This window comes from Pseudorasbora parva, chromosome 16 (assembly GCF_024679245.1).
Source record: "Pseudorasbora parva isolate DD20220531a chromosome 16, ASM2467924v1, whole genome shotgun sequence".
In the NCBI taxonomy this organism is placed as follows: Eukaryota; Metazoa; Chordata; class Actinopteri; order Cypriniformes; family Gobionidae; genus Pseudorasbora; species Pseudorasbora parva.
In genome coordinates, this window is record NC_090187.1 from 38,412,599 (window position 1) to 38,428,493 (window position 15,895).

Genomic DNA, 15,895 nt, shown 5'->3' on the forward strand with positions numbered 1-15,895 from the left:
ATCCTAAACATAGTCAAAGTTTCAAAAACTAATGTTGGACGTTTGATGGAGTATTTCTGTGTTAAAAATACTACTTCCGGTTTCTCACAAGTTTCGGCGAGTTTTTTTCGAGTATGGGTCGGCTTGACGTTAAATAGAGCGGAAGGTCCTTGTATGGGCTGTACGGGCTCTTCTCCCGGAAGGGTGCGTGCGCGCGTGACTAGAGGGAGAGAGAGGAAATGCACGCTGTAAACAGTCTCTCAGGTGCAGATCCAGTCGTCCGTGAACACTTATGACGCGCAGCGCTCCACTTTATTCCTATGGGTGACGTCGAGCGACTTCAACGCTTCAGCACAGCATTCCGGGAAGGCAGCGCTGCATTTGAACCGATTTGAACGCAGAAATGACGGGAAGCTTCAAGGCATCGCTTCAGTCGCGTCGCAAAGTGGATTTCCATGGTCACTGCTATCACAGCACTTCACCAAATCATACCAAAGAAGTGTGTTTTTGACAGAGCGGTCCTGCTTTGGAAGATGCCGGTGAGTAAATCAACTTCAAATGTCTCTGCTGTTGGCTACCGTCACATGAGTAAACATCAGTAAACGACACGATCGCGTGCTTCGTCATTCAAATGCGCTAACGGTTACTCCATTGTTGTTCTGTATAACGTTACACTAGTCTGACTCTGACGTGCAAAACCATTTTGCTTGCTACCTCTAAGGTCTAGTCACATACAATAGTCCATAAACCGAATCATGTCCTCATAAACTGCGCGTAAAGACACACAGAGGCCCCTAAATACAGTACATACCCCAGAGACGGACATCCTGATGTTGCCGTTTCTCCTGTTCAATTTATTTCAGCCTCAGATTTGATTGTGGATCATTATCTGTATTAGCTGAGATAGATGGGTTTCTCCAAGCTTGAGGACGTCACCGCTTTGCGCGCTTGTGATTCTTTAGCTCCGCTCACTCAATACGCCTCCAGGCGCTCGGTTTTTTCCGGAAAGACTCGGTACAGCCCATATTTCTTTTATAAATATGATAAAACTAAAGACTTTTCGGAGATATGAAGGATGCAATACTACTCTATAGGTACTCAAGATTGACATGAGATTGACTGAAACTGAGTGTTTCACCCCCCCTTTAACATCATTTTAGAGGTGAACTCTCCCTTTAAGGATAAGTGTTCACAATCACTAGGCTGCGCTGCTGTCAATACAAGACGTGCTCGCATCTTATATACAGACAGATGCAGATTTTACTTTCACTTTAGACATAACTGACTGTGTTTATAAATGTTAATCTTGTGTTTATTTGACAGTATTAACGCAGTAAGACTACTTAGTCCAGTAATCACGTGAGTTTGACAGGCGAGCGCTCAGAGCATGTAAAAAGCCAATGAAATGTTTAACCAGCAAGGCTTTAAAACGCAGCTAAACACCCTTACTTTAGTGCATATGATTGGATATTTGCTCATATCAGCGCTTGGTCTCACAGGCACACTCAAAAAGAGGCGAATAAAACAGAGAAATATTCGAAATATTTCAAACGAAGAGAAATAGAAATAATCAATTAAATGCAAAACCGAGAAAAAACAAAAACGCAATTCACAAGTGTATAATGAACCGAAATGCAGTACTGAACGGTTTAATATTATATTGAGAATTTTGACATCCCTAATATATATATAAAATTCAAATATGGACTCACTTGCTCCTTTCAGCAGGATTTGAAGGCACAGATTTATGCAGCGGTTCAAACTCCTCTTCGTGCTGGATAATGGACTTCGCATTGACTTGAACCCCAGAGATCTTAATGTTAATGCCTCGTCTTTTTCCCGGCCCTTTAGCTGCAACAAAGAAATTAAACAAATGAATAGACAAAAAAAGCATTTTTACTTACTACATAGCACTATGGTATGCTATGGTCAGATTCACATACCTTCTACGGGGTTCTCTTTCATGTGCTCCTCATGCTCCTGTACTGCAGTCACACAGCTGTTGTGCACCAGTTCCCCCAGTCGCTTCAGGTCTGCGATGGACTTATCCACCAGCTCAGAGTCACGGGCAATCGCCTCCAACCTGTAGAAAACACCATAACATGTTCAGCACTACTGCTTCTAAATCTACATGACGTGCTATATTAAAATGAGTTCTTGTTAATTGAAATAAATGCGAAATAAAATATAAATATAACATGGAAAAGTTTAGGTTGAAATACAGTTTTTTTTTTAAGCTAAATAGAAATATTAATTCTTTCCCCACCATTGACAAGAATTGTTGCGTTTCTTACCTCTCAAGTGGTGCTCCAAACTTCTTGTATGCCTTTATGAACCTAAAATAAATAGACCATTAAATAATTGCAATGTTTACAGTAAAAAAAACTTGCTTAAATGTGTGTTTGGGTGTTCTGTTATATTACCTGCGGATCTCTGCATCAGTAAATCCCTCCACGTTGTTTTTGCGAGCTCTCGGCCTGCCTCTCCGCTTGGGTCGTTTGTCATCCTCGCTGTCATCCGTTTCGCTATCTGAACCCGAGGATCTGTGCTTCAGTTTAGATCCCACGTCACTGTCGCTGTCATTAGCCTGCGCCTAAAAACACAATACAGCTTTTACACAATGTGCCATCACGTACCCTTACAGACTGTATTTATTTGTCCTCTCCACGGAGAAAAGAAAGACTGCAAAGAAAACCTAAAAAGTTTTAGGAATATTGAAATAGTGGTTTCACTGAATATTTTGTGGACGACTCGGTTCTGCTGTGGATCATATCTGGTGTTAAACAAGAGTAATGAGCATGTGGCTTCAAACACACGACCTTATCCCCGGGGAGTCCACTGCGCTGTAAAACTTAATGACTCATTTCCAAAAGCTACGATGCTGCATACTTCAACATGTGCTGCCATCACATGGGAATGCAGCGTGTGGCTATAAAATCTAATGAGTCATTACAGTCTGCGCAAGATATCACGGATCCGGCTCACAGGAGAGGATAAAAGCACTGAAAAGCCATAGGGAGCTCTTCACATGACTGTCTGCTATGTACATACATTTATAATGCTGGGCGGCAGTGGCTCAGTGGTTCATGTAGGTTGTCTACAAACCAGAAGGTTGGTGGTTCAATCCCCGGTTCCACCTGACCAAGTGTCGAAGTGTCCATGAGCAAGACACCTAACCCCAGCTGCTCCCGACGAGCTGGATGGCGCCTTGCATGGCTGACATCGCCGTCGGTGTATGAATGGGTGAATGTGAGGCAAAATGTAAAGCGCTTTGGATAAAAGCGCTATATAAATGCAGTCCATTTATAATGTTCATATAAATGCATACTCACACACACTTATGTAAAGTACAAATGCATGCTGATAAGTGAATCATATATGCTTATAGAAATGAAAATTGACAGGCTGCATACAGGCAACTTTTTTTAACGCTGCCGGAGGGAAAAAAAAGACTGACAAAAGCATATTACAAAATTACTAATATTTCAACTAAAATTAAAATGCAATGAATGATTTTTTTTTTTTTACAAAATTAAAAAAATGAATAAATACTTTAATCGTATATAAATACTAAAATTACACCACAATACTGATTCTAAATGTACTACACAATGGAAAAAAAGAAACAAAAACAAATTTATTAAAAAAGTTAAAAAATAATTAAGTATCACTATTTTCAGTTGCGTGATGTGGTTATGTATGCCCTATACATGCATGTTGTATGATTTGGGAATAAGGGAGAGTCCCAATAAATAAGGGAGTCCAGGTCAACTCCCAATTTTTTTAAAGCTGTTAAAAAAAACACTGGAAGCTCAGGAGGCGCTCATAAGGTACTCTGCTTGGCTCGTAATTCCTCTCACGTTGTGAGCCGTGACATACAAGCATCAACAATTGACATGCGATATCTCCTAACGATTTTTTTGTTTGTTTGTGAGCTCCTACGACAGCAAAAAACGCACTGTGTACGCCCAGCATTACCCAACAGTCAACAACCAGCTCCTAGAAACACCTCCTCACCCTCTTGTTGGAGCTTCTGCTTCTGGGCAGCATATAGATGTCTTCCATCTCCTTCTGCTTTTGTTCTTCCTCCACCTTCTTCCTCTGCTCCTCTGGAATAATATCATCCCAGTCACGAACAGCCCTCTCTTCAAGATCTGGTGTGCTTTCATCCATGGTAAAGTTAGCCACCTGCCATAAAAATAAAAAAAGTTCATGCTGGGCCAACGGTAAGGAGAAAAGATGTTAACTCCCTCTGACTGTTAAAAAAAAGAGGTAATACAAAACCTTGTGTTTAAAAATGTTTCCTGTCTTAAGGCATATAATTATAATATATGTAAAATTGTCTCCTCATTTCCAATGGACAGTTATATATTTAATCATGTCATGCAAATTGAAAAATGTGATTCCCTATGGTCTATAAAACCTTTGGTGTTTCTACCTCTAAATATCTGCCAGTGGCTCAGAGAACATCTGAAAAACCTTGTTTGTGCAGGGGGAAAAAAATGCTCAAGCATAATGTATATTTTTCTCACGAAAGCCCTGGAGCGGTCAAAAGTTGTTTACTCATTCTCTGCTTTTCTTGGACTAAGAAATTCATATTTAATTGCGAGCAAAAAAAGTCTGGGCAGGGGCTTTCTAAAACCCACAGAAACCGAGTTTAACATTAAAATATTTAATAGACTCTTGTGTACCTTAAACTGCGACAGAAGCTCATCGGTGGCACTAGATCCCTGATCGCTCTCTCTGGTTTCAGCAAGCCGCAAGATCTCATCAATATCCATTTCCTGTGGTTCTGATTCCTCTCCCTCAGGTTCCTTGAACAGATCCTCTGCTCCAAACTTCAAGATTGCTGTCAGTTCTTCTTTATTGAAGGGGTTTGAACTGGAAATGGCAAACACAAAAGGATTTACTATGCGTTATAATTTTTAGTAATTTTAATACATGCCTAAACCATTTTATTTTTGAGGTTCTCACTTTGAATTTGCCGAGTTGTTATCCAGTACGGTTCGTCCAGTTGTGTCCATTCTCTGAATGACAAGATGGTCTAGAACCATCTTCTTTTTAGCTCTTTCAATAATATCTTCCTCCACAGTGCCTTTTGTGACCAGACGATAGATGTTCACCTATGAAAGAATCCAAATATATTAAAATGCAATCCACGTTCTGTTAATTGTGGTTCATGCAGTTACACATTAGGTCAAAGCTTTACTTTGAGCTTTACTTACTTGCTTTTTCTGGCCAATCCTGTGGGCTCTGGCCTGGGCTTGAAGATCATTCTGTGGGTTCCAGTCCGAGTCAAAGATAACCACTGTGTCGGCAGAGGCCAGGTTAATCCCAAGCCCTCCAGCTCTGGTGGAAAGCAGGAAACAGAAGTCCTGAGGAAGACACAGATGGACACTGAGAACAAGCACCAATTGCACGTCTCTTTAGTGATTGATGCTTAAATCCACACTTAATAATTCTACGTTAAAGGGGAAATTCACTGCTGACAAGATGGGCTTCTAATAAAACTTTGGCTGTCTATGCAGTAAAAAAGCTAATTTCATTTTCTAAACCAGGGCTACATGACTAGAGAAAACAGAAAAAGAGCTGTGGTGTTCCCTTTCGCCAAATATGTGGAAAAAAATCTACATACTAATGTAATGGGCTTTATCCAACAGTCTATGAGCATGGATACAACAATCTTTAGTTTTCAAGTAGTTATCAAAAGTATTTTGTAAACTAATAAATGGGATATACTGTATGTAGGTGCAGGTAATATAAAGAAAGAGAACATTGTTCATGTACATATATTACTGACATTGTAACAATAAAAAGCTGGTTGAAATTCAGCAAAGTTACTTTAATATGCTAACTATATCCAGTTCATATATAAGCATATTATAAACATAGTAGGTTGATTTTCTCAAAAAGATTGTCCAATGGTGTAAATATTTTTGACAAACTAATAGCAGACGGGAAGTAATCTGAGAAAATCATTACTAGTTAGAAAATCATAATTCATGCTGTTATTTTTGCTTTTTTTTTGTTTTTTGATGACAACTGTGGTGCAAAAGTTGCACCATTTTAACTTTAAAGTCTCCATGAAATCAAAATATAAGTTATTTTTTGCTTTTAATATGAATATGTTAGCCATACTGTTATCTATAAGATAGTGTGCTCCAAAACAATGCCAAAAATGACCTTTAGAAGATATTAGCCTTTAAATTTGTTTAATGATTTTAATGAAATCACTCTGCACTTCAGCATCTAATCAGATTTTCTGTCCAATCAAACGCGCTCTAGAATCTGAAGCGCCCTCTACACTAAAAATAAACGCTGAAACGGCGGCTGAAAACAGTCACTTGTTCAGACATTTACATTTTCTAAATTGTTAATGTAACAAGCTAAATAATCTGCCAGTGGGGTAAGCAAAATCTTGTTTTAAGATTATTTTACTTACCCCACTGGCAGATTATTTTGATTATTTTAAGCAAAAACTCTCTTAATTTTTTGTTATTTTTCCCAAAACAAGACAATTACTTTGGTTTGTCTAGTAAATACTTTTTAGATGTGCTTTCCAATGGTGCAAATTAAGTCTGGTTTCATGCTAGCATCACACGTCTTTTCTGGTCAACATAGCACCGAGCGAATCAAATGCACAAGTATTCGCACACCAGAAAACATATCGGACCCATTTGAATTCTAAATCCTATTGCCTATTTTAAAAGTAGGAGCCGTTTGATATGTCCTGCCCTGTCTTCTTGTTTCAGTGGAAAGAAGGTCAACACATTGAATAATTCTTCATGTTTCAAGGCACTTCAGAGAGCCTTTAAATGGCTGGATAATGATGCTGCATTACCACTTATAATACAAAACAATCTTATTTGAAGTATAAATCAATTTGTGTTGATTTTATGAGCCTTCCTGTTCCAATTCGACAATCGCTTTGACCTTTTATGAGTGATTTTTTAATCTCCTGATAATTACATAAGGCCTGTGTTTCCCATGGATTAAGCATTCCCAGAACCAGCAAAGTGCTTTGTCAAGTGAGGTCTGACGCAGAGCGCTGACTGGAACATCACAACCATAGCAAATTTCTCCAGAATGTTGAAGTTGTGCCCAAACAAAACAAACACGCATGCCACACTTTAGGTTCTTACCTCAGAGCCTTCTGCATTAAAGTGGTCCAGTGCTTGTTTTCGGATCTCTCCCTTGATGGAGCCGTCCAAACGCTGAACATTAGAGAAAGCACAGATACAGTTAAGGAATGGCACTTTGACCAAACTAGGGCACCCCAGCTAGATAAGCTCCCACAAAAACCTACAACCCCTAAGTCACCACAAAATGATGACGACACTGAAGATATTTGCCAGACCAAAACAACACTGAGGAGCAAGCTGTGCTAATGCTCAAAGCTGCACCGATCAAAAAATAACTGGGGGATAAAAATAGGCTCGGGGAACTTGCTGTCTGAGCAAACATGCAACTCTGACACATGATACCCTAAATCACCAGAGCCATACACACTACACCTCTGCAAGTCTCCACAAAGATTACAAAAAGGATCAAGATTACCAACATTAGATGATAAACAGCAACTGAATAAGGAAACTAGGGAAGGGTATTCGCATAATTCAATGTAATTGAGTACTCTGTAACACAAAAACAAGTACCATATTTTCTGGAAAATAAGTCACACCTGACTAAATGGTAAAAATTACATTGAAAGAAGAAGTCTGTGTATTAGTGACATTGTATGATTACATTCAGAAATAATGTAATGTTTTTACAAAACGTTTACAAACATTAGGGGCTCTTTCGCACAAAGTATTTATAGGAACCAGCCACCAGGGCAGTCCCCCGGGAACACAATCTTCCCCTAGAACCTTTTTTCTGGTTGAATTCACACCACCAGTAGGTACTCTGAAGGGACGCAAGCTGTCACTTACGTCCTGCCACTGTGGTTGTGCAGGACTTTATTGTTGATGGCAGGGCAGATGCTGCTGAGAACAGCTTAGCCAGAGCCTGAGCCCACATTCACAATCTTCATTAGATTACGATCTGTTTAACAGTCCTATCTTAATACTATTTTTTTTTTTTGCGTTTGTCTTGTGTGGTTGATAGCCAATGTCGGTAGCTGAGCAGAAACACAATCATGTTTCTATTGGTCCGTTCAAAGTCACGTTGGATTTACTCAGCGTAAAGGTTAAAGTACCTGGGCATTGGTGTCGGCCCACGTGACTTTTTTGGATTACTTTTTTTTATTGCCGAGTGCCAGTATTTTGTATGCGTTTGGCCATTCAACATACACTTGTGTCACTGGTAGTTCCTATTGTGCTGGGTTAGACCCTACTCTGAATTAGGAGTTTATTTAGTTCCCCTCAAAAGAAGTACTACATTTGTTCCCAGTTCCTGTTTTGCAAATGCTGCAAAAAGCAGGTAGTTTCACTATTAGTTATAGGAACTATGAAAAGGTTCCTCTGGTGTAAAAGCCGCTATAATGTACATTATATTGGCATTCATTAATGGCACCAAGCCTAAATTAATTTATTTAAAGCGAAACAAACATGTGGGAAATGCACTACACAGATAAACTTGGTCTCGCGTACCACTCATTCAGCATGAATCCAAAACCAATCCATTTTAGATGATATAAAAAGTGTGACTTATATTCCAGAATATATGGTAATCAATTTCTTGAAAGTAAATAAAATGTAAATTAAAAATACAATATGTGGAACCACTGAAAAATGGTTTGAAACTAAAATGGTCTCTTAGTACCTCAATGCACGTATTCACAATCAGAGCAAGATTCAGGTGGAGCATTCAGTTGGAAAATACATTTCATTGATGTTTACACCAGGGAAAGCCACACAAGGAAAATCAATTTGCAAATAGATTAAATAACGCTTTTACCAGTCAGCCAATCAATTACACATATATTTGCCTAGTACACATCCTTCTAATTAGAGCATTAACTTTGAAGATGTAAAAAACAATTTAACACATTTCAGTACTGTTTAGATCATACCTGGAACGGATAACGTTTCATAGCCAGGTAATCAGCAAGAATGTCCAACATTCTGACCATCTGAGAGAAGATGAGTACGCGGTTCCCTCTCTCCCTAAGTCGTGTGAGAAGTTTATCCAGGAGAACCAGTTTACCGCTGCCACGCACCAAGCTCTGAAAAACATCAAAAACATCCTGTAAATTACATTCTCCAATGAACAAAACCATTGAATTCCAATCTAGGACAGTCATACTTGTAGGTGCTCTTGTGCTTTTTCATTTTCACCCTCCTCTGGATGTTTGATGAGGAAACCATGGTTACAACACTTCTTCAGCTCCATGACGATGTTAAGAAAGCCAGAAGAGCTGCCTCTGGTGCCTTTGGACAAGGCTTTGTAGTTTCTTGTCAGTATCCATCTGAAAAAGTCAAACATTACATTAAGACTACAAATGCACAATGATGAGATGAGCAGATGTTCTCCAAACATTTGCATTCCAACTGCGTGCAGTCTTAAGAGTCTGGAATCAAAATTTGGCTCAATCAAAGAGTTACTCGACTTAGAGAGCTACATTAGTGTCTCAAAGCACACAGCATTGGAAAAGGCATGAAATGGGATAAAAGAGAGCTTACTTGTAGAACTGTTTTTGCTGGGCAGACATGTCGACTCTGAGGATTTGCTCCACTTTAGCCGGCAAGGATTTCTCCACGTCTTTCTTGACACGGCGCAGTAGGAAAGGTTCCAGAACTTTATGTAGGCTCTGATAACCATTATCCCTGCCTTTACCATGCTCATCCTCAAAATCCTCCCAGGACTCAAACCTAAAGGGAGGCAAAGTTAAACAAGTTGAACTAAACAAACAAGTTGACGCCAAGGACCCTTAAATATTATGAGTCCCTTCTTAAAATATAAAGGCAGCTTTATAAGTTCATGTTTAATGACCAGTTTATACTATGTGAGAAGAAAAAAATCGAAACCGGTTATTTTAAAGAATACATTTTAAAGTAACTGGTTTCTAATTATTTATTTAAAAAATATAATTTTCCCTGTGAATATTCTGCATTATTACTCCAGTCTTCAGTGTCACATGACCCTTCAGAAATCATTAATCATTCTAATATGATTTGATGCTAATGAAACATTTCAAATTATTATCAATATTAAATAATTTGCGCTGTCTAATATTAGTATTGGTATGTATAACACGCACATATACATACACATACACACACACACACACAATATTAATTTTACATTTAAACAAAGTCTAAACAAAGTATCCACATTTATTTGTACAGTGTTTTTACATAAAATATAATTTTAAAGCAATGTGCTAAAGACAAGTATATTACCATTTTCACTTTTTGATGGCTATAAAATATTATATATATATATATTCATATTCTCTGATTTGTTTGGGTGGATCCCAAGTGGAAAATATGATGATAATAGTCATTTTCTGATGATTTAAACCCTGACTGGGAGTACCTACTTGTCAGGCATAAGAAAGTGCAGAAGGGACCACAGCTCTTTGAGCGAGTTCTGCAGTGGGGTCCCAGTAATGAGCAGCCTGTGATTAGATCGAAAGTCAATCAGAGTTTTATATAGCAGCGAGTCATCATTCTTAAGCCGGTGAGCTTCATCAACTCCGAGGAAAGCCCAGTTTATATTGCCCAGCACTCCCTGCACACACAATAATGTGCAAATAATGAAGAACAACTCATTTACATGTGACAGAGTCAGTACAAAAGATTACATCAAAGATTATTATACCTTGTCCTTCAGTAGAATTTCATATGTAGTCAAAAGTGCATTGAACTTTATCCTTTTTGTCTGCTGGTGGATCCATTCATAGTCCCGGATCTGGTCAAAAATAGAGCGTTATACCTCAAAATAGTATTTTAATGGCATTCTTCTTTTTTGGTGCAGTTGGATTGTCTCAACAAGTTAGCTTACTGTCTTTCTACTTGTGACGTCTCCCAAGTACACCACTACATTCATATCTGGGGCCCAAGTCTCAAACTCCCTCTGCCAGGAGGTAAGGGTTGACAGGGGGACCACTACGATGAAGGGACCATAAAGCTGGTGCTGATGGAAAAGGTAGGACAGGAAGGAGATCGTCTGAATGGTCTTTCCCAGGCCCATTTCATCAGCCAAGATAACACTGTTACACCTACACAACATAACAGAAACCAGAGATGAAGAGATCAAAAATGTAGATGTACTCAACTATTCTTGCATGATCACAAATTAATATGACAGAGATATCCACTCTTGTTACTTTTAACTAATAAAAGTAACAAAATAACTGATAATAACCAGTAGGGTTGTCACAATTATTCTCTTTTTAAAAATGTCTTTATACAATTAAATATTAATATTATATAATTACTTTTTATTTAAATTAAGACGACAACATAATATCTTCAAGTTTTTAAACTGTATTAATATTACTTATTATTCCACAGTCAGGGGGAAAAAAGAACAAAAAGCACTCTTCTTGTCAATAATGTTGTTTAATTAATACATAAAACACCACATTTATTAGGATTCATTTATACCAGTGTTTCTCAACCGTTAGGTCAGGGACTAAAACTGGGTTGCAAGACCATTATGAGTGGGTCACGGAGTGTGTAGTCAAAGAAATGACAGCAAAAAACCTAATTGTAAATGCTTTCTGATGCAATACTTGAGCGCTTGAAAACGAAGTCCACGTCGAATGCGATTTTCCACACTTAAGGCCAAAGGAGTGTACTTTGAAAGGCTTGCGAATATTAAATGTGAAATGCCCTGTCTAAAAACTCCACTTGTGCGTTACATACCTGCACCAGGAATGGGCCAGCCAGTTAACTCCATCTAACTGGTAATCTCTTAGTTCAAGGTTCTCATCTCCAATGTAAGAAGGCTGCTTCTTCAAGGGCACAAATCTTGGCCTCTGTTTTAACACCTTCCATTCAAGCAGAAAAAGATGACAGGGTTCACGTAACATTTCGTGGCACAATGCTTAAATCAAACTTTTTCCCAAACATAACACAGGTAAGAAACCGATATCATCACTACACACTCATTCTCACCTTGCACTCTTTGGAAGGGATTGTCTTGCAGCCATTTCTGTGTTGAAAACTGTCAATGCAGGCCTGAAATTTCTTTCCTATTAATGCACCATCCTCCCATGTGCACTCTGCATACGGCAGCCCCATCCACTTACACAGGTACTCTGGCTCAGTGGAAGCAGATTTGTGGGCTGTTGCAACATAACAGAAAATTATTGTAGTAGTAAACATCTCCTTTGGCCAAGTACATTAGAAATAGTGCACACAAAAGCAGTGGACTTACAGGGAAAATCTGAATGTGCTTGTGATTTCCCTGTTCTTGTTGCTGATTAATGAGAGAAAAATAAAATTATAAACAGAACAGACAAACAGCATCCACTACTGTTCAAAAGTTTGGGTCGGTAAGATATATATATATATATATATATATATATATATATATATATATATATATATATATATATATATATATATATATATATATATATATATATATTATTATTATTAATACTTTTATTCAGCAAATATGTATTAAATTGATCAAAGGTTATAAAAAGTTTTTTTGCTGTTCTTTTAAACTTTCTATTCAAAGAATCAGAAAGTATTACGCAATTAAACAGCAAAACTGTTTATGGCATTTATAATAGGGATGGGTGATGTCTTTCAATAGATGTCTACAGTGAAACACTGTGATAGACGATGACATCGGGGGTCGGCGATTGAGCGCAAAGCTCTGTAATGTGGCACGCATCTGGAGAACGAGAACGTGCACAGAGCTGAAAGGGCTTGAATGAAGCGCATTGGCTTTTCGATAAAACTACTAGAGGACGTATAGTGCTGAAATATCATTACCACAAAGAGCCTGAGTGCTTGTGGTGTGATCCGCACCGCTGTTAAGATGCTCTCCTCACTTCAACTAGAAACAGGAAAATGGTGCTAGCATTCTGTCTCGCTGTCTGGATGGAAATATGCAGAGGTCTGGATGCGTACCACGGATGCGTGCTTAAAACATCTAGTAGCCTATAATTCGTTTGCTGTTCTTTGCACAATACAATCTTTAGAATGATTTGCATTTGAAGCTTTGCATCACAGGGATGAATTAATTTTAAAATATATTAAAAGACAAACCAGTTATTTGTAAGAACATTTCACATCATTACTGTTTTACCGGATTTTGTATAAAAAAAATGCTGCCTTGGTGACAATCAGAGACATAAAAAAAATCTTACTGACCCCAAACTTTTGAAAAGTACTGCAAGATTGTCTCAAAGTAGGCATTGCCCGAAGCTGGAATAGGTTCTTCCCTATTGTGTATATTCGAGTAAAACTGCTTCTCGAACAAGGAAAAATGTAGGGCGGGACTTGATTTTTTCCATCGGGAATTGATTGTATGGTTGTGGTTTTCCATTTCTGTGATTTCATGTGATTGACAGGGGGTGCTTCTCAATATCCCTCCTCGTTTCCTCGCTCCTCCATCCTATGACCCCGAGAACGATGGAGCTCAGCCACCTTATAGGACATCTCAATTCTCTAATTGCACCGCGAGGAGTCATTAGCGAGGATACACTGGAGTACTGCGGAAGTGTTTTGTCGACTAAACGTGACACAAGCATTACAATATAAATAGTTCTCTAATGTTCAAGAATCCCGACTAATCCACCGGTGTCATCATTAATTGACGCCGCTTTGAAGTGACGTTAAAGGGAGCGAGGATGTATCATTTCACTTGATTCAATTCCTCCGCCCTCACGTCCTGAAGGGGTGGGGCTAAGGCGCAAGGAAAGGAAGCTAGGAAAGGAAACGAGGATGCACAAATACGAATTGGGAAGCACCCAGGTTGTCCCGCCCTCATGCCAGTAAACACATCATCAGAGAAGAGATGCCGTTGCAAGAAGGTAGGTAGGTTATTTTGATCAAATATTACAAGGGCACATTTTGAATATAATAATGTTGTGCATGGATAAATCATTAATAATAAACACTGCAATATTCCATGTTACATAGAATTGTCCATTTTGATTTCATGGTGACCAAGTCAGAACTTACCAATCACTCTCTCTAATATCTGGAATTGCTTGCTCAGGTCATTGGTTAGTTCTTGCTGGCAATTGTAATATTCTAAATCCTCAGGAGATGCTTTCCTCAACCTAAAAAACGTAATTGTAATTTACACGTTTGCTGTCAGGTTCAGGTCTGTAAAAATGGCATTCATGCTTGAAGATGCCAGTTTCTTCTAGAGATCATATAAAAATGGAAATATGGCATGCATCTTTAAGAGCACTAACCAAGCATTAAGCTCATCATTTTTCTTCTTGAAGTTTTCCAGCTTCTTAATCCCTTTGACTTTCTGCTGAGTGAGGGAATCCACACTTTCCCAGGTGTTGTGGATGTAGGACCAGCCTTTCCACTTGACGAGGAACTGAGTTTCCCCTTCCTCATTCTCGGGGTCAAAGTCTGCTCCAGGGTCCCCGTTTTCCTCAATAGCATAGAGGGTTGTGGACGCTCCAGTAGCTGTTAACAAGGATGAGAAAAGAATGAAGGGTTTCGATAAATAACACACAACTGCTGTGTGCATCACTGAATATTAAGTATGAAGAGAAAAACCTAAGGTCGTTACCTCCTTTCTTGCCAATTCTGGTATCAAGGACCTTCTCAATGGTCTCACTGTCATCATCCTGTTGTTCCTCGGCTCCTTCCATTTCGATAAGGTCATCAGAGTCAGTCTCAAAATCATTCTGGTCCTCCTTGTAACTGCAACACATTACTTAACGCATTAACACATTAACGTCATTACTATTTGACATAATAGTCATAATACTGTATGGGTCAATCACAAATAAGAATATCAATGATAAAGAATGTTTGAGGGGACGGCTTGAGGGGACGATTTTTAATAACTACGGTTTTCAAGAACATTTTATGTATTGGGTCTCATTCACTTACGATTTTAAGAACAAATATGTTTTTTGCTTTTCTAAACTTACTAACAATATATAGGAACAACTGAAACCATACGTAGGAATAAAGAACGGCTTTATATTCGTGTTAAGAAGTTATATTTCGTCCTAACATGACTGTAATTACATTAAAGTATATTGCATTAATTGTAATGTAAATGATTTGTGATACAGAGTTAGTTTTATCCAAGACTTAGCTCACTGTATTTATAAATCACCCAAAAAATGTAATTCCGTCATCTACTCACCATCATGTCGTTTCAAACCTATGAGTTTTCCGTTGACCATTCAAATACAAATGAAGATATGTTTGAGAGATTTCAGTCATTCCAATTAAAGTCAATTCCCCTAAAAAATGTCATACGGCATCGTAAAAATGGTCAATCGAGCGGTCAAATCAAAGTCTTCTGAAGAGACATGATGGCTTTATATGAAGAACAGATTTACAACAACATGCATACTGTAGTAAACACAAACATTCAAACGATTGCTTGACGGACGCGCAAAAACAATATGAGAGAAAGTAAATGATGAGAGAATTTTAATGTTTGGATGAACGTGACAGGTTTTGAATGTATTAATAAACGGCTAATTTACTATTGGGAATAGTCCTTGGTTTCTTGCGATTAGAAGTGTCATTGATCAGTTATTTGTTTTTTGTTTTTATTTCACTTAAGGCACACTTTAGACACTTTTTATTAAAAAAAGAAAATATTATTGCAATAAATATAGTCCTGTGGATTTTATACTGAGGTATTGTTGTACCGTGAGATTTTGATTTTGTTAAATCCCTAGTATTTTACCCCACCACCCAAAAATATAAAAAATTATAAATTACAAACAGGTGTTTTTAATGTATGCATGACAAGCACTTTTAATGTATTTTTGATTATATCTCCCATACGTGCAATCTAC

The 15,895-nt window shown here is 38.1% G+C and overlaps 1 protein-coding gene across 3 annotated transcripts in view; it reads right to left on the reverse strand.

The window, feature by feature from the left end:
• The window catches only part of chd2 (chromodomain helicase DNA binding protein 2), a 53,671-nt gene that overhangs the window by 7,204 nt on the left and 30,572 nt on the right, over positions 1–15,895 (reverse strand). For all 3 annotated transcript variants that reach the window (XM_067418932.1, XM_067418930.1, XM_067418931.1), the window contains 21 exons: positions 14,641–14,774; positions 14,309–14,534; positions 14,070–14,170; positions 12,307–12,348; positions 12,045–12,214; positions 11,793–11,917; positions 10,927–11,143; positions 10,744–10,833; positions 10,463–10,653; positions 9,603–9,791; positions 9,226–9,388; positions 8,993–9,145; positions 7,122–7,193; positions 5,205–5,354; positions 4,954–5,102; positions 4,671–4,860; positions 3,997–4,167; positions 2,403–2,572; positions 2,274–2,315; positions 1,923–2,062; positions 1,692–1,830 (listed from right to left, as the gene is read on the reverse strand). In XM_067418932.1, the coding sequence (XP_067275033.1) occupies positions 1,692–1,830; positions 1,923–2,062; positions 2,274–2,315; positions 2,403–2,572; positions 3,997–4,167; positions 4,671–4,860; positions 4,954–5,102; positions 5,205–5,354; positions 7,122–7,193; positions 8,993–9,145; positions 9,226–9,388; positions 9,603–9,791; positions 10,463–10,653; positions 10,744–10,833; positions 10,927–11,143; positions 11,793–11,917; positions 12,045–12,214; positions 12,307–12,348; positions 14,070–14,170; positions 14,309–14,534; positions 14,641–14,774 (3,024 nt within the window). The remainder of the gene's footprint in view (positions 1–1,691; positions 1,831–1,922; positions 2,063–2,273; positions 2,316–2,402; positions 2,573–3,996; positions 4,168–4,670; positions 4,861–4,953; positions 5,103–5,204; positions 5,355–7,121; positions 7,194–8,992; positions 9,146–9,225; positions 9,389–9,602; positions 9,792–10,462; positions 10,654–10,743; positions 10,834–10,926; positions 11,144–11,792; positions 11,918–12,044; positions 12,215–12,306; positions 12,349–14,069; positions 14,171–14,308; positions 14,535–14,640; positions 14,775–15,895) is intronic.